The 20009-nt window shown below is 38.9% G+C and overlaps 1 protein-coding gene across 1 annotated transcript; it reads left to right on the top strand.

The window, feature by feature from the left end:
• Positions 1-12408: 12408 nt before the first annotated feature.
• Positions 12409-16203, top strand: LOC136871794 (protein lethal(2)essential for life). The gene is made up of 4 exons (XM_067145393.2): positions 12409-12505; positions 14063-14269; positions 14362-14583; positions 15938-16203. Exons 2-4 carry the CDS (start codon positions 14063-14065, stop codon positions 16046-16048), a joined length of 540 nt encoding a protein of 179 aa, XP_067001494.2. The 5' UTR covers positions 12409-12505; the 3' UTR covers positions 16049-16203.
• Positions 16204-20009: the final 3806 nt, after the last annotated feature.

Genomic DNA, 20009 nt, shown 5'->3' with positions numbered 1-20009 from the left:
CATCAAAGAGGCTCCACCAAAACTCCATACAAAATACGGGGACATCACCCGAGTAGACAAATTCAAATACCTGGGTGAGATCATCATGAAAAATGGACTGGACAAAGAAGCACTTAAGGAGCGAGTACGCAAACTGGAAGTAGCCTACCAAACATCCCGCACAATCTACAACAAAAAATGCCTTTCCCAAAACACCAAGATACGTCACTATGAAACAGTTCTGAAGCCAGTAGTTCTATATGCAGCCGAAACCCTGTCTCTAAATGCCAACAAAGGACTCCTTGAAGAACTGGAGAAAAGAGAACGCAAAATTGTGAGAGGAATCTTGGGATCAAAGTACAGAAATGGAATCCATCAAAAGAGATCCAACAAGGAAGTCTACAGCAAAATAGAGAAAATTACCGACACAATCAGAAAAAGACGGGCACGATTTTACGGTCATCTGAAAAGAATGGACGGAAGAAAGTTAACTAAAGAAATCTTTCACTTTTTTGATTCAAACCCCAAAACCACAATTCCCTGGTTTAGAAATACCAAAGAAGACCTGCAAATGCTACATATCTCAGCTGAAGACGCCCTTAACAGAGATCTCTTCCGCAAGAAAATATTGACGAACGGGCTAAACCGAGACGAGCAACCGAAGAGAAGACACGGTGCCCCTTGGACAGAGGAGCGTAAGCAGGCCCACTCACAAAGAATGAGGGAAATTTGGGCTCTAAAGAAGGCCAAGTTCAGTGTCATATGCAACAAAACTTAACGTGGTCCTTGATGGCCCCAGCGAATTATATATATATAATAATAATAATAATAATAATAATAATAATAATAATAATAATAATAATAATAATAATAATAATAATAATAATAATAATAATAATAATAAAGGATTACCGTTTTATGTAGACTGTTTATTAACACATACATATTTATTTCCAGATATTTGGCAACTGGAAGTTCTTTCAGAAGTTTGGGCTTCAGCTGCCGATTGGGTTTCAGCACTGTTCGCAAGATTGTAATCGAGGCTGCAACGCCATCTGGGGCAAGCTGGGACCTATTGTAATGCCTGAACCCACAGAAGATATTTGGAGAAAATCAGCAGAATAGTTCAAGGAGTTATGGAACTTTCTGAACTGCATTGCAGCCATAGATGGGAAGCATATAAATATAAGGTATCCAATAAATTCTGCTTCTGCATTTTATAATTGCAAAGGCAATCATTCTGTAGTTCTCTTGGCTCTTGTTGATGCGGAGTATAAATTCCTTGCAATCGACATAGGTTCATATAATACCAATATAATGGTCCGTTATTGGACATTATAAATTTTCCAGCTAACTCATTCTTGGTGCCTGCGTTTCGCCCTCGTGTGCTAAGTTAGGCTCGTCAGTTGGGACTTAGCACACCACCCAAGACGCAAGGCTAGTGCATACCGTGGAGGCCACTGCATAGGCTCTTTGAAGCCACCAGCAGTGCCAATGCACTATGAGAGCTATGTCTCATTTCCAAAAATAGATGCCTGCCTGGAAAATTTATAATGTCCAATAACGGACCATTATATTGGTATTATAAATTTACTCATTCGGGACAAATATTTCAGGTTCCCTATGGGAATCAACATCTACATCATTTGATGGCCAGGCAGGCATCTATTTTTGGAAATGAGACATAGCTCTCATAGTGCATTGGCACTGCTGGTGGCTTCAAAGAGCCTATGCAGTGGCCTCCACGGTATGCACTAGCCTTGCGTCTTGGGTGGTGTGCTAAGTCCAAACTGACGAGCCTAACTTATTTCTCTATTCAATACGGAACAATAATGAAGTTTTTAACTTTAAACCTAACTTAGCACACGAGGGCGAAATGCAGGCACCAAGAATGAGTTGGCTGGAAAATTTATAATGTCCAATAACGGACCATTATATTGGTATTATAAATTTACTCATTCGGGACAAATATTTCAGGTTCCCTATGGGAATCAACATCTACATCATAGGTTCATATGGCCGAAACAGTGATGGCAGCATCTTTTCTAATTCAATCATCCATCGGACAAAAGCTTGAGTCGAGCACAGCGAATGTTCCGACTTCCACTCCTTTGTTCCAGTGGAGAACCTCAACCGTTTGTGATAATAGGCGATGAAGCTTTCCCACTTAAAACATCTATTTCGTCCGTATAGTTGCTACCACCTAGGAGATGAAAACAAAAACGTTTTCAATTAGACTGTCAAGAGCTCAAAGGGTGGTAGAAAATTCTTTCGGAATTCTGAGTTCTCACTGGAGATTATTTCTAAAACCTTTAGAAATACAACCAAAAACTGTTGATAAAGTTGTACTTGCTGCATGTTGTCTTCATAACATGTTGTGCCTAAAACGTCCCTTGCCGCACGAACCTGATCAACTGGGCCCGGGAGCTTCTGCTCTGCAGCAATTGCAACCGATTCCGAGGAATCCTACACAGGAGGCTTTTCAGATAAGGGAAAATGTCAAAAAATTATTTCAACTCGCCGGAAGGCTCTGTGCCATGGCAATTACCAATCATTCGTCGTGGAAGAATGAACTGAGTGAGAAATAGGACTGTGCGGTAGTGAGTGGATCAAACAAAAAAATATTCACCGATCACTAAATCAACAGGATAATTTGTATTTGAAATTTCTGTATTATTATTATTATTATTATTATTATTATTATTATTATTATTATTATTGCAGTAATAATCATTAAGTACGAGTGAGGAGCAAATGAATGGCTATTAAAATTAGTGCATTTCCTGTTTTCAGCAACTGAATGGCTATTAAAATTAGTACATTTTAGTGCTTACCTGTGATCTTTAATTCCTTTCCTATTTTGTTCCATGCCTCGTGCTGCATTTGCTGATTTCTATAGTTAATCGAACCGATATCATACAGATTCTATGCACCCACACCAATTCAATTAAAATTTCTTCCATATCGCTAAAAGAAACTTTCTATTCGCACTTCATGTAGCCAGTAATGTGCAGAGCTCCGCGTTAAGAGCGCTGTCACCAGATTCCACGTCACAATGACGTCAGCCGACGTCAACAGCTGTAACATGAGTGCAGTGTGATCATTCTACATTTCATACAGTGTAGAAAAGGCATAGCACATCTTTGACAGGTTCGATTGCGTCACGATACGCGCGAACTCACGTGAAGCGACAGTAACGTGTTTCCGCCTTAACGCACACTGGTGGTGGTGTGCATTCTACACTGGCATTCACCCCTCTTCCACATGCCCTGCATGTTGCTGATCCCTGGCAGCATGGTGAGGTGTGGCCAAACCACTGGCAGTTGTTGCACCTCATGAGTGAAGGAAAGTATGGTCTCACAGTAAGCGTATACATCGCTACCTTAATACATTCGGGCAGTGTCTCTCTCTCAAAAGTTAAGGTAAAAGCGCCATTGTCTTAGAGAGTGTCACTGACATGCCTCTTGAGATGCTTAAGGTCAGAAACACCTCGACGAGCAAGGTCGGCATCCGATGCTTTGATCAAGTCCCTATTAAAGGACTTATGCTTTTCAGTCTTAACGGGCAATGGCCTGAACATAGTGGTTTTCAGAAGTTTCCTACTCTGCTCAAGGGTAATTGTCTTAATAAGCATGCAACCATCCCGCAATTTCCTCATCTCATCCACTTCGCCAACTAGACTTTCCACAGCATTACTGATTAAGAAGGGGTTCTCCGGAAGAAAGCTCTATCCATCAAATCTGGTTGCAACCAGAAATCGAGGCAGACTATCTTCAGGCACTTCTTTTCTATTCGGGTCAAGTCTATTGAAACATTTACGTTTCTTCACAACATTATTTAAGGACGCAGTTTTAAGGTCTGCAGCCATAGATTCATTAAAACTAAAAAACCCAGATTCCATGCATGGTACCACAGGTACCCGGGATACAAGAGGTCGACCTTCGGCAGAGCCCTGACGCACCAAACGCAAGGCTATATACTCCAGAGGGCATCTGGTATCAGGAACGGGTCGCTAAGAACTACTCTCCCAGCAGCCATGCATCACCTCGCCACGATTGGGGGAGGATAAAACCTCCGTACTAACCTATTCTACCCGAAGCAAAGAGGTTGGCTAGAGAGGAAGAGGAATGAAATTTAAGGCGAGTATGAAAGGGTAGTAATGAAGAATAAAGAGCACGGACACCTCTCGGGTAACTCGAGGGACACTTTGTTAGTCTGGCCGTACACCGAGCTGGCACAGCCCTCGGGACCAACAAACACACAAGCCCCCACACCGACGTCAAGGTCTTTGTGTCCCTAGAGGGGTGCTATGAGGCATCTCTTCAAAATAACCGACATCCACGACATACATTGGTTTCGGACATCCTCTTAAAGTTGTTGCATACAATTAGACACAATTACACATTGCACAATCATATACCGAAGTACCTAATGACATGAATACTCTATAACGTTCAGAAATTATTTCCTTCATCACCAAAATATAGGTAAACACAAGCAGTGGTCATATGATATTGAATGTGGTGTCTGATAATGATGTACTGTACACCTACCTGCTGAAAGAATTGGAGCAAACTCAGGCATTTTAGATTACACGTTCAACTCACACGTAATGGTGGTTACGCATGCTGCAAAGCGCATCTTGTCACTTCTCGAGTTCAAAAAAATTCACGCCTCTGGTATCCAGGTAGGTGTACCTACAAGTAGCCGTCAGTTTCTGTACTTAGCCTACTCATTCATGTGCTTACCGCTGCATACATTTATAATTATGTTATACTACGTAAAAATAGACCTCAGTAGAAATTTACAGAATGGAGAAGGCCCGTGGTTGGTTCTTTGCATACTCTGCACAAACAAACAACAAACAACATTCAGCTAAGTCTACCTGTAAGCCTAAGACACGCAAGACACGCTGCTCACCACATAATGTGGAGACAACGTTCTTGAGTTCTCTCAAAATTTCTCACGAGAAATAGTGCCTGTACTAGTCTTGAGAAATTTGAGACCTCGTCTCAGACTGCCCATTACTACTTGCTGGTTCTTCATGCAATATGATGAATTCAGACAATTCTGAAACACATAAGTAAAAACTGTTTTACCTTTCTCTTATTTCATTTCACATTTTGGTATAATCATTCGAGGATACGGACCGACATGCAACACATCACTTGGCAAGATAAAATACACTGTCCTCAAAAAAAAAAAAAAAAAAAAAAAAGCACAATACTTTATATTTAAAAAATTTTCTCAGTTTAATAGCAAAATATATATTTAGTTTCACCATGACATTACAGGATAAAAGAAAAATTTTTCCATACCTATTCCGAAGATTAAAAAGGTACAGTTTGTAAATTAAAGGACGCAGTCTGACAGATTTCCTAATTACCAAAATTATTGATTTAAATTATGTAAGTTTAAGGAAATGAACTGGAAACTGAATGTTGATTACATGATCAATAGCTGGCATTGCAACGTCTGGCTGCAATTACTGCCATGAGTCTTCTGCGCATCGTCCTGATCAAGCCCCAGATGTTCTCTTGTATGTTCTCTCATTCTGCTTGGACCACCACCTTTAGTTTAGTCAGACTGTCGAAAACTCTGCATTGAAGGCAGCGACTAATCATGTCCCACACATGCCCAATTGGGTTGAGGTCTGGACTCCTGGCTTGCCTGTCCAGAATGGGAATGTTGACCTCCTGAAGAAGCTCCATGATAAAATGAACAACATAGGGTCTTGCATTATCATATATAAGCACAAATTTTTCATCAAAAGCACAAGCGAATGTGAATGGCATTACGTGATTAATTCTTCTGCTACTTCTTTAACGTTGCATTAACACAATGAAGGTACTTGATAACAGATGGTTAAGAAAGGTATAGGACTGGGAAGATAGTATAATAAATAATAATGTTACTAGCTTTACATCCCACTAGCTACTTTTACAGTTTTTGGAGATGCCGAGGTGCCAGAATTTATCCTGCATACGTCCTTTTACGTGCCAGAAAATCTACTGAGCACCGTCAAATACCACCGGAAAAAGAAGAGTTCGTAAGGTTCTCAACAGTACTGGGTACAATTCCAGAACACCAAGAAAACCATACGTAAGTAAACAAGAAAAAGCTTTTAGTATTTACCAATGAGTAGTATGTAATGAAGAACAAAAAGTCCTGGGATTGTGTATTACGGTCAGATGACAGCAAGTTTAATGTATATGGAAGTGATGGCCGATTAAAGGTGAGGAGACAAGAATACCGAGTGGGATCCTAAAAATATGGAAATTGCTGTTGAAGATGGGGGCAGCAGCGTAATGGTATGAGGATGTATAGCATCAAGTGGTGTGGATGAGCTAACTTTTATTGATGGCAACATGAGCAAGTATGATAAGAACATACAAGACCATTTGCAGAGAAGCACTCAGAAAGTAAATCTTGGAAATCACTTATTTCCATCAAGACAACGATCGTAAGCACACGTCACAAGTTCCTATATCATACAGTCAACACGAAAAGTATTTGTACACTTCATGTTTTTTGTTAAATGGTTAATACTTCTATTCTTGTATGTAAAAAATGCACGTGCGACAGACCACAAATTTCCAGAGGATATACACCAACATTCTTTGCTTTATTGGAATAAGAATACATTTCGTACTCATGTAATTCAGAAAATGTGACGAACTCCGGTCAAGTAGTATTCGTACACCCAACGAAGCAGGTACTGAAATGAATACGTGTCCTTCCCCACACATCTGCGGAGACCTGAGACTTGTGTTTGGTCGTTGAATGCGCTCGAGTAACAGTACAGTGAGTAAAAACAAGAGAAGGCTGAAAATGGGACAGAAACAGGGGACCACACCAGAGGAAAGAAGGCAATTATGAGGCTACATAATCAATTAAAGTCACTTTCTGGGATAGCTCGCACTGTAGCTCCTGCTCAACTATACAGTATATAATAGATAAGTTTGGCAGGGATAAAATAGTTTGAAACATGCCCCAAAATGGACGGCCTCAAATTCTTACACCACACAATAAATAGTTATATAGTACGAACAATCAACAAGGACCCTAGAATCAGTGCCCCGAAGATAGCGGCTGAACTAGAAAGTAAGGGTGTATCAGTTTCAGTCCGCACCGTGTGAGGGGTGTGTAATAATGCAGGGTACCATGGTCGAGTGGGATGGAGGAAGTTCTTGGTAGATGAAAGGAATAGGAAGAAACAACTTTAATTTGCCATGAAATATCAGGATAAGGGAGAGGAATTTTGAAACAAGGTTGTGCAGACTGATGAGAGCAAATTTAATGTGTTTGGTTTGGATGGAAGGCCAAAGGTGTGGCGAAAAGCAAATGCTAAACTGGAAGCTCAGAATCTCATTCCAACACTTAAACATGGGGGCGGATCCATATGTGTGGGGGGCTGCACAAGTGCATCAGGCATAGGAAGTCTTCACTTCATTAATGGCATAATGGACCACAAGATGTATCTGAATATTCTTAAAGAAGAACTACCAGCCATCATGGAAAAAAATGGGGTTGCAAGAGGACTGGATGTTCATGTATGACAATGGCCCCAAACATACGGCGCACAATGTCAAGATGTGACTACAGTACTGTATAATACTCCCAAACACCTTCATACTCCTCTCCAGTCCCCTGCTGTCAACCCCACTGAGCATTTCTGGAGCCTCCTGAAGATAAATATAAGAAAGAGACATTAAAAATATGGAAGATCTCAAACAAGCCAAGAGGGCGAAACGCTGGCAACCAGGAATGAGTTGGCTGGAAAATTTATAATGTCCAATAACGGACCATTTATATTGGTATTATAAATTTACTCATTCGGAACAAATATTACAGATTCCCCATGGGAATCAACATCTGTATTATCTGATGGCCTAGCAGGCATCAATTTTTAGTAGTGAGACAGAGTGTCTCATAGTGCATTGGCACTGGCTACAATTGGCCTACACAGTGGCCTCCACGGTATGCACTAGCCATGCGTCTTGGTAGGTGTGCTAGGTACCAACTGATGAGCCCAGCCTAGCACACGAGGGCGAAACGCTGGCAACCAGGAATGAGTTGGCTGGAAAATTTATAATGTCCAATAACGGACCATTTATATTGGTATTATAAATTTACTCATTCAGAACAAATATTACAGATTCCCCATGGGAATCAACATCTGTATTATCTGATGGCCTAGCAGGCATCAATTTTTAGTAGTGAGACAGAGTGTCTCATAGTGCATTGGCACTGGCGGTGGCTACAATTGGCCTACACAGTGGCCTCCACGGTATGCACTAGCCATGCGTCTTGGTAGGTGTGCTAGGTACCAACTGATGAGCCCAGCCTAGCACACGAGGGCGAAACGCTGGCAACCAGGAATGAGTTGGCTGGAAAATTTATAATGTCCAATAACGGACCATTTATATTGGTAATACCTGCTTCTGTTGCTCAACATTATGTGAATTCTATGCAGCACAGACTTAAGGCAACCATTAACGCCAGAGGACATCCAAGTACTCAACATGTAATGCTAATGGTTATTTTGTGTTAATAATGTGCAGATCTATTAAGTGTACGAATACATTTTGTTTGTGAGAAAGAACCACTGTTTGTAGTTTCGGCTAATCCAGTGTCAATTGTTTATTTTTTGGACAGATTATAATGAAGAAATAAGTTGCAAATATTATGTAAAATTTGATATTACACACAGAGATGCATGACAGCTTCCTGCGAATACATTTCTTGAAATGATATGACGTGTACAAATACTTTTTGTTCTAACAATACTAGGTTATGGATCATCACACACACACACCATACACTCGAAACGCTACACCACCCGATCGAGAACATCTGGCAAGAATTGGAAGATACGATCAGGAAACACATCACAAATAGGCCTACAACACGACAAAGACATTCTGCATTAATGGAATAAAATTGATTTGGAATTAACTAGCAAGCACGTTCATTCAATGCCAAGGGTTTGGCAGCAGTTATTAGGAAAGTCATGATAACCATGTACTAGAGTGCTGAGTTTCGTTTATTTGAATACTTATGTCCAACTGAAGGGAGAATATTTTTCATTACGAACATGTATATGTTTAATTTATGTACATAAGTACATGTAGCATTAAAAATGAAATAACGGTGTGTTGAAAAGACTAATTTATTTTATTGTGTATGCTTTAGCAGTTAAATGTCTTCTTGAAATAGCAAAAAGTTGCATTTGAATATTTCCATCCACCTCTGTATAAACCATCAGTATTTGTCTAAGAATCAACAACTGCCAACTGCAATCATTGTTTGTGCTTCCACCAAACAGTTTGTCTTTAACTACAAGTTTGCTGGCTTTGCAGGTTACTTAAGACCTATGTCCAGAAACACACAGTTTCTCCGCTGCAAGCAAAACACTCTTTGTTTAAATGCCCTGTATCTGCTGCATCAATGAGAGGAGCAGAATATATAGGGTATGTTTTCATCTGCGTCCTCGTACAAGAACTTACAGACCAGTCCATTATTTAAGAGATCTCAGTGGAGTCTGGGAAGATCTGCTTGCTCAGATTATGGCAGTGGCAGATATTTCAACTACCAGGCAATTGTGAATGACAAAACAATATGTAGGAACAATGTTTATATTAAAGTGGGTGGTCACCAAATAAATCCATTTATCAATTTTTGTTGTTTTGTGGTGTACTACCCTTTTGTGGTGTACTACCCTCCAACTACTACCCACAAATGGGCTTGAAGGGAAAGAATGGGCATCGTTGGACTAAGGGTGGCCCTGTTAGTAAAAATATTCTAAGAATTCATTTTCCTGGAGCTAAGGGTGATGAGGGGAATGAAGTAACTCTGCTGGAAGATGATAGATAAGAAATTAACATATTCGTCTTATTGTAATGTACACTACAGAAAAAATTTGTTCTGTCCTATCACAAAATCAACAAAGCTATATGGAGGAGACAACTGCCATATGTCTAAAGCTAGCATGGAAGATTTGTGGTCAAGTACATATGGGAGCAAAATATTTTGTGCAACAATGATATATTTTGATAATTGATATATTTTGCCAAATAAGGCTTTCATGGCTACAGAACGAAAAATGACAAGTTCTTATTTGGTAACTCAGCAGGACTGTGTAGATGGTGTGCCACTGCTAGAAAGAATCCTCAAAGAGCGTGCCAGTCCAACAGATGAGCCCAAATGGCATGTCCTTAAAACCCAAAAGCTGTTTTTTTTTTTTTTTTTTTTTTTTTTAAGGTCTTTCATGTTATGCTTTAACAAGGAAAGCTAGAGAAAACAAGCGCTCAGGGAAAGGCAAAAATCTAGTCTAGTCAGGTGTTTTCCTTTCAAGAAAATTATTCAAAAGTCAGTATTATGTAGAAGCGGTAGTACCGTTCCCCACCAACAGGCAGGGAACGCCACAGAATAAAAGTCGCCATTTATCTTCCAAAATATTAAAAATTCTATGTACCCCCACGTCTGGGCCCCCCACCACAAACTGTCACATGGGCGCTGATTAATCTTACTACACCACATGAATGCAGGTGGATGAGAAGTTCATATGGATCCCGGGCAATTTTAGCTTCAAGGTTTCAATACAATCTAAAGTAGATAAATGGATAAAGTTATGACTTTAGTACACCCTATATAATTAATGCCATACCTTACCTTACACTGGAAAAATTCCATGTGAAAAGAACGAATCTGTGCCTACACAATACGTTTGTAGTACACTGACCGCATCCATTCACTTTTTCCAATAGCAATTTAACTCTCAACTGGTTTGAGTCTATCCCTCCTGTACACATCAAGACACTACACCCTTATAATGGTAGGGACATTTAAGAAAAATAAATTCCTCCAAGCAAGCTGACAGGAATGTTTTACATTTGCATATGATCATTACAAAACTGTTGTACTTTCTTTGTGCCAACAAGGTGGTGGTTTTGTTATTTACTATGCAACACAATGATTCTGTGAATAAAATCTCAAGGAAGCCAGTCATTTTACACATGTAAAATGAAATCAAAGGAAGAAATTACGACAGAAATATTGTAACGGGGCCTACCGGCAACTAAAACTGGCCCCAGGGGCTCTAACTTGGGAGCGTGGGTTGAAAAACCACAGGACCCTTAGCCAAATCCTGGCACTGCTTCCCCTTGTGCCAGGATCCTCACTTTCATCTATCCTATCAGTCTTTCCCTGGTAAACTTTTCTTTTCTGACCCCAATGGTATTAGGTTGCAAGACCTAGGGTGTCATTTTCACACCCTTTGTGGTCCTTGTCTTTCTTTGCCTGATTCTTTCATTTTTCAAAGTGTTGGACCCCTTCAATATTTTCTCTTTCATTAATGTTAATACAGGGTTGTACTTCCTCTTAAAACAATAACCCACCATTTACCTACAAAATAGATTCCAAACAATCTACAGTGTTACATAAAGCAAACAATTGCTCATATAGGTATTGAAAACTGAGAAGCTTGTTCTTTCTTAGCAATGACCACCTGAAGTTCGAAGAGAGGTTAGATTAATCATTTGCCCCTGTAAAATTGACAGGAAAAGCAACGCAGGCCACGTGTACTGTATGAGCCCCTGCTGTGAAGCTTTCTCGCCAAGAAAACCTGTCAGAAGATATCATCTCAAAGATACTATTATTTGGTATGTTATCTTCAAAGATTCTGCAAAAAACTTTATTTTTCACAAGCTTAATAGCTAAACTTAAACTTCCATAAAAACTTACCAATTTCAAAGTACCAAAGTAAATATTTTCCTGCGTTCTCCATCTCTACAGCAAATATCCAGAATAGTGTGATTAAAGTCAGAGCATATGAAATTAATAACCAAATACAAACAGGGTTTACTGTGGTATTTCATTGGAGTTTTATGGTGTTCCAAAGTTAAAAAAATCTCCTCCATAGCAGCGCACATCTTCTAAACTCAGAATTCGAGCCGCTGCAATTTTCGGTAGTCATTGTATAGTAATAAAAATTATAAATACAAGAGATCACCCTTGTAATCTGTTTATTTATCCCATAACATACACTATCACAAATCATTAAGTTAAAAAAAATCGTTGATTTCAGAAGCCTTCGGAACCAGTGTTTGAAACACAGATGACAATTCTAGTAATACACAGCTACATGAGGCATTTTTCTAGGAATCAAATATCATAAAACAGGGCACGTTTACAAGATCATCTGGTTTTGACATAATGTGTCATCACATGTTATCGTGAACAGAATTCCTCGTGGTTCTAGAATAGTCGAGAAGCAATGTCGAGAGTTTTCGATTACGTCGTACAACTTCTGAACCAATCAAATGCTAACAAGCAGTGTTGAAAGAGGGTATGCGCAGGCGCGCATGTAGGTCGAAAATAGGTCATATCGAGAACCTCGTCAAAAATAGTAGGGTATAAAAGCGGGATCCTCAAAGCCCACTGCACAGTTCTCTTTGGCACAGTTGTACAACTTAAGTCTGTACGTCGTTAGTTGGTTTCGTTTTGATTTGAGAAGGTTGTCGCAGTAAGTATTTTTCTTGAGCGTTTGGTTTGGTGGTAGATGATATAGAAATTTTTATTTTGACGTCGTCATTGGAGCTGTTTATGAGTTATGAATTATGTTGTATTTTACATCTGAATCTCGGCAATTTCTTTCCCCTCTTTAAAGTTAGGGCCAGGTAATACAGATACACCTGCTGTAAAACAGGTGACTGCTCATTTTGACTTTTTCTTTTGACGTCTTTGGCTTGACACTGTGCACCATGCCACCTTACATTCTGCCATATTTTGATTTCTGCTTTTCTACATACATTTTAAACCTAATGTTGAAGCATTCATGCTTCTATGTATCCTACAATACGCATCTCTCTCCTCCACTTCAGAACTCCAAGTTTGACGTAGGTGTTTTAGTCAAATTCCACAAACTCTTTTTGATCGGATGTGTCGATTTCTTTCAGCATTTTTATGCTGTACTCCGTTTTTAAGATTTTTTTCTGCACGCACTGCAGTTCTCAAGTTTCAGGCACTTCCGAAAAAATCCAGATTTATTTCAAATGAGCAATTTTCTAACTTAAGAAAAGTGTGCTGTTCTGCTTCATGTATTCTTGCTTCTTCCATGGGCTACGACAAATAGACTTTAATTGACCCATCTTGTCCTTGGCTTGGACAGGTTGGGAATAACAAACATCAGTGGTGCAAAATGATGGTTGGCTTGGACAGGTTGGGAATAACAAACATCAGTGGTGCAAAATGATGGAAATATCTTGCTCTGTAAAACAAGGTAGCACGAACTACCTATCGTTTCCTTTGCAAATCCCTTCAGATACACCTGAATTATCTAAGACGGCTAATAGCAGATCTGTTGAGATCTGTTAAGTTCTCAAGCTCCATACTAAAGTCGAATAACTCTCAATCTAATGGGTTGATTCAGTTGGCATATTTCAGTCTTCCATTGTACATTTACATGTGTGTGTGTGGGTTTTTTTTTTTTTTTTTTTTTCCATCAACCATGCTGGCTATTGCTTCTGTCTCGGAAACTAAAGTCCTCAACATTCAAACATTCATAATGCTCCTAACTGAATGTCCGCCTTCATACCGTACCTCTTAGCATTATTGAGTCGTCCTCAACCCAGGTTCAACTCCCAGTACCTCTAGAAACTCAGGAATTGTAGGAGGGCTGGTTAGTGTGGTTGCAACGGTACATGCAGCTTGCCTCTATAGCAGTTATACACGAAGAGCTCAAAACGCCTCGGGGTGAAGAAAGGCAAACTTGCTAAAGAATGGTTTTTGGAGTGGGAGGAGGAAAGCACCTTAAATATTTTGCGTCCCTAACTATCGTAAATGGGTTTTAAGTTTCTGAAAACCTAGTCATTCACTTTTGATAATGCTGTATTATAGTTGGGTCTGAACTTCATATTTAATGCGACGAATCTACACCTGTAATTTCCTTCCTTATTTCTCCTTAAATACTTGGATATCTTCAAGAGCCCTCTCTTAATTACTGTATTTCCTTAGTGTAGGAAACTGGTTATAATTGGAATGTTGTTCTTCAAAGTAAAGCTCTTGCAAAATTCTATTTCAGATGTCTCTTGTTCCGCTGATCTTCGATGACTACTGGAATGTCTTCCCACGCTCCCTGTTTGATCAGGATTTTGGCATGGGCATTTTTAACGACGACTTGCTCCTCCCTCGTCCTCAACGCAGCCTATTGTACTACAGACCATGGCGCCACTTGACTGCTAGGGATAGTGGTGTCTCAAATGTCCAGTATGATAAAGATGGCTTTAAGGTAAGAAAATTCCCTGTGTACAAAAGAATGGACTTTCTTCGACTAAACTGTAACCTTGCTTAGTGTTAATAAATTGTGGAATTTTCTTACAGGTCAACCTTGATGTGCAGCAATTTAAGCCTGAAGAAATAACTGTAAAAACAGTTGGCAACTCTGTTATCATCGAGGGAAAGCATGAAGAGCGTAAAGATGAGCATGGCTACATCTCGCGTCAATTCCAGCGACGCTATACCCTGCCAAAGGATGTTGATCCAAATACTGTGACGTCAAAACTGTCTTCAGATGGTATCCTTACTATTGAAGGACCTAGGAAGGTATAATACTTGATATACTTCAGTTACTAATGCATTGTATACTACCTCCTTAAAGATTCCTAAGGCCAAGGATCTTAGATGTTAGGTCCCTTTAAGCAACAAGAATCATAATCAGCAAGCAAGAATTAATATTGTGCTTAAATTGTCGCTAGCTTTCATACATAGACTCTCTCCTTCTGAATTACTTTTAAAATCTAAATTTTAAGACTATTACCATGCATGCATGAATGCTTAGCACTACAGGAGTCTTTTTCAGATTGCTATTATGTGAACTGCCTCTTTTGTTCACCTCCCCAGTTTCATTTTGGTCTGTTTCATGAACTTAATTGAAATAGTCATTCTTTTGCAACTTGCTCTAATTTTATGAAGTTCCATTCATGTTTTCTTCTAAGTCAGTTCTACTAAATGACTAAAGTAGTGTCCAGGTACAAACACCTGTTATGTCTATAAACAATGTCGCGAGTAATTTACCTCTACCACTAAATCCTTCCTGTTTTACTTTCCCATGGGAAGTTTTAGTACACAGTTCAGATTGTTCTCGCTTAGTATATTAGCTGCGCAGTTTTTTATCGATATTTTTGTGTACCGTTGTAAGGAGGTAGCACTTCCGGTTCCAGTAGTACTGCCAACTGAATGCAAATGAAATCTGCATTAAATTAATAATACGATCGATATAAATTTTGCTAAACCTTTGTTATCTTAAGCCAACAACTGTGTCGCACACTTTATATAACATTTCGATGCAAATCTTATTCCTGAAGTGAATTCTGTAGTTTCGCTTTTTAGTGTAAATAACAGTACTAGTACGCCAAATGTCGCACAGCGATGCATAAGCGATTCATAGTTTGTTTTTCAAAGGTTGCCAGTACGAATCTCAAAGATTGCCGAGGTCGACCAATACAGCACTAAAGTGTAAATGTATCCAGGAAAGGTGCGCAGATAATACATATAAAAACGTCTTAATATGCCACCATGTTGCAAAGTAATTGCCAGAATTTATATTTCAATGTAAACACTTCCACATTGACCATACATGGAATAAATGTAGAACCTTCAATTTAAATTTCTCCTCGCAAAACTAAATGCATCCTAATGTGCAGTTTTTTTTCTCTGCTATAATGTGCCAGCAATCTACTCGACAAGTCTTCCCTGTAATTGCCTTGTAGTAGTTTCCTTTTTAACGATGCATGTTTTATGACTTTGCTTTCATACAATAATATTGGAAAACTTGAGGTTTAAGGAGTAGTTCAGGCTTTAAAAATAAAGTGGGCATTTGATGCACTGTTTTCTCAATGTACCAGTTGCATACATAGTTGCAGGAGTGTTATTTACTTATCTCTCAATTTACTTCCAGGCCTTGCCACCTCCAGAACAAGAAAAGGTAATTCCCATTACCAAAACTGATGCACCAGCTCTGAAGCAAGGTGCCTCACAGCAACAAGATGCTTCAAAAGGCAAGAAATAAACAGTTCGTGGGTAAACAGTATTGTTACGATTAAACATTTCCATTTCATGTGAAGCATACCGTATTAATGCATGTTCATATAAACTCTTATATTTTCTTATATTTATTTTTCCTTGTTACTATATATTTTTGTGAAATAAACTAGTCCATAAAGTACCAAATTTTTGTTCTGTTTCATTATACCTCCTGTTCAGTGCTGATTCTCTATCATCTGGTAGAGCAGGCCACAATGTTAAAATTACCATGCCAACAACCTAATTTATATTGAATCAAAATGTCTCCAGATGGTGGCCGAGGCAGGCTTGATCCTTAAGACTCTTTATGTACTTTCATTTAAGTGCTGCACATTCTGGGAACTGAACTTGTTTCAGAGCTATTCCTGCTCCATTATGAAAAGAAACGAGACTGAACAAAACTGAATTTTGGAACTTTTAAAAATGAACCAGTTTTTTTTTTCTTCCCAAGTGCACTAAAAATATTGAATGAAGAACCTAATGGCGTAGATCTTCCCTATTCGCTATAAATCAAAGCTCTGGCTCAGCAAATAACACCTGCATCATGAGTGACCTTAAAGTCTTTCTTCTTGCTTGAATATTAGTGATTGGCAATGCGCTTCCTCGAGACTGACTTCGCAGATCTAGAGAAAGATTTTTCCTCTACTGCGAGCTGAGACGTCTCGGTAACTAAGACTGTAAGCTGATCATACTGTGTATCAGCAGTTCTTGTACGGAAATGTGGGTGCCGATACATTTTGTTGAAAGCCTAGGAAAGCACTGCATGTTAAACTATGACCTTGATACCATTAACCAAGTGAGAACAGAAGGTCAATATCTTAAATGGTTCGAGTTATTTCAGGTGGACGTCGTACCTGAATAACAGTTTAACTGTAGATAGGGTGTACACTCGCCTGGATACCTCCACAATTGTTGACACGGTAGCTTCTTGTGATGCAGACCGGGTAGGTGGTGTTCTGTGACGATCCCCTTCATTGATATTATGTGCTTTTAAGTGCCGGATCATCCCAAAGTATTTCTACTGATGTATTTTACTTCTTTTGAACAAACGTGAATTACGTGGCAAAATAAATGATGTCCACGATACGTTGAGTTTCAGACATCATCTTGAAGTTGTTGCGCACAATTAGAGACAATTGTGCATTGCGCTGTCATATACCGAAGTACCTAATTATGACTCGAATACTCTATAATGTTGTAAGGAATTATTTCCTTCGTCACCAAAATATCACTAAACGCAAGCCGTGGTCATATGATATTGAATGCGGGGTCTGATGACGACGTACACCTATCTGTCGAAGGACTTGGGAACAAACTTGGGCATTTTAGATATGTTCCATTCATTTGTAATGGTGGTTGCATATGCAGCAAGGCAAATGTTGCCCCATCTAGAGTTTGAATAACGCACGCCTCTAATATCCAGGTAGGTGTACTTACAGTAGCTGTCAGTTTCTGTATTTATCTTATGTATTTGTGTACTTACCGCTGCATACAATGCCAGAATGCGTATCCTTTATAATTATATTATACTGTGTCAAAATAGACCTCAGTTGAAATGAACACACTAGTCGTTTGTTGACACACATTTATGGTGGTGGTCAGTTATTCGCACACTCTGCACAAACAACATTCAACTCCACCTGCTTGTAGGCCAACGACACACTGCTCGCTACAAAATCGTGGGACAACACTCTCGAGATCTCCTGAAATTTCTCTCGAGAAATAGTGCCTGTGCTAATCTCGAGACCTTGTCTCAAACTGGTCATCACTATTACATCTTTTCAGTGTTATTTTGAACCAGGTTTAGCCAGTGAAGATGTCCTGTGAAGTTTAACTTATTTCTAATGCCTTCTTGAATAGTTACAAGACTTGTCTCTATAGGTCACCTGTTGCTGCATCATTTTTTTTTAATTTCTCAATTTTCCCCTTTTCCATAGTGTGCAAATTCCTAATTGATCCTACTTTTATCTTAATTTGGGTTATACTGAACCCCATTACATTTTTGGTCTCGTAGCATCTCTAGTCTTATAGACTGCAGTGCATATGACACAAGCAAGGATATTATTTATATTCTCAGAATTACCGAGCTCGATAGCTGCAGTCGCTTAAGTGTGGCCAGTGTGCAGTATTCGGGAGATAGTAGGTTCGAACCCCACTGTCGGCAGCCCTGAAGATCGTTTTCTGTGGTTTCCCATTTTCACACCAGGCAAATGCTGGGGCTGTACCTTAATTAAGGCCACGGCTGCTTCCTTCCCAGTCCTAGCCCTTTCCTGTCCCATCGTCGCCCTAAGACATATCTGTAGGTGCGACATAAAGCCAATAGCAAAAAAGAAAAAATTCTCAGAATTCAATATTATTTTTATCTGAATTCAACTTTGCATTAAGATTTGTAACTATTGTAATTCTGATCCCACAACACTTCACACAAAATAGACAGCAGCGATTAATATTTTGGTAATAAATGTGAAATTTCTTGTTAAAACATTGTCAGAGACCTGAACAATGCCAGAGAAGGCCATACACAGCACTGAGGAAGAGTAAAGAAGAAATGATCTTGAGACTAATAATAATTTTAAAAAAGACACAAATTGAAACTTTTCATTCCTACTGTTTATTTGCATGAAACATTGAAGGAGAAACATTGGAGTTCGTAAAAATTTACATATCCTGGGTGTGTGTGTGAGAGATAGCATTGCATCCTTGATATATCCCCTTTTTTTCTGTGACGCTTTGTTTGTATGACGCAGCAACTCTGAGACATAAAATGCAAAATGGGGAAACTTCGAGGAATGTGAAGAAGGAATTTGAATATGTAGTGTGGGAAGGGGCATACAGAACACTGAACTAGGCATTCCAAGCAGAAATATCCATTTAAAACTTCATGGAGGAAACTCGAGTCATCTGCCTGCTACGTAATGCATACAAGAGTAGAAAGGAACAAGTAAGTATTAAACAGTCGTATACTGAGATACAGGAGCATGAAAGGAAGCACAGTGACGGGTCAGTGTCAGAACAAGGTCTCCTCTTTCTATTGCTCTTTCCCATACAGACCTGTTGCTGTTTTTAAATATCCAGTTATGTGTTTTTCATGTTCCTATTTCTTTATTCTCATCATGATAAACAGCATTTAAAAATTATTGTATCTAGCTTGTGCAATATAAATATCTGCTACGATGCAATTTAAATACTTGTTCAACAATGCTGCAGTAAGTCAATTGTATAAGCCATGACAATTAGTTCCTCAAAGTGAAACTCATACAGTGATATAATGACATGTATAACAGTAAATAAAGAAAAATGGCATGCAGTATATAAACAAAATGTGTATTTTATTATACTAGACTATAACCTTCATACTATTCCTACTTAGCAATTCATAATTTGGAACAATGCAACAGAAAATTACATTTTATCACAACAGAACAGTTTTCGTCTCAAAATAAAACCTGTTCACTTTCTTATTATAACACAATAATTGTCTTTTGCCACAGTAGATGTTGGAAATAGGTATAATAAAAGTCAAAATAATTAATACTTTGTATGACACCCTTTATTGTTTATAACGTCCCTCAATCTCCTGGTTATTGATTTCACCAACTTTTCACAGTAAGACACAGAAATCTTGTTCCATTCTTCTAAAATTGATTTCTTCAAGTCATTCTTGTTTTTGATAAAGTGCTGCTGTACTTTAACTTTGAGGTGAGACAATAGATGTTCTATTACATTAATATTTGGTGATTAGGGTGGGGTTTCTAATATCTTTGGGCACTTGTATAGAAGCCAGATGCAAACTTTCAGAGCCTGGTATTTCGGATCATTATTCTGATAAAATATGAATGTACTATCAATCCGAATGTTTTGAACACTGGGTTGCACATTCTTCTGTAAGATGTTTAAATATACATGTTGGTCCATAATGTCCTCTATGAACTCTAAATTACCCATCC

Source organism: Anabrus simplex, chromosome 1 (genome assembly GCF_040414725.1).
Source record: "Anabrus simplex isolate iqAnaSimp1 chromosome 1, ASM4041472v1, whole genome shotgun sequence".
NCBI classification, from domain to species: domain Eukaryota; kingdom Metazoa; phylum Arthropoda; class Insecta; order Orthoptera; family Tettigoniidae; genus Anabrus; species Anabrus simplex.
Note: the sequence above shows the minus strand (reverse complement) of the source record. Positions and strands in the feature narration are given on the sequence as shown.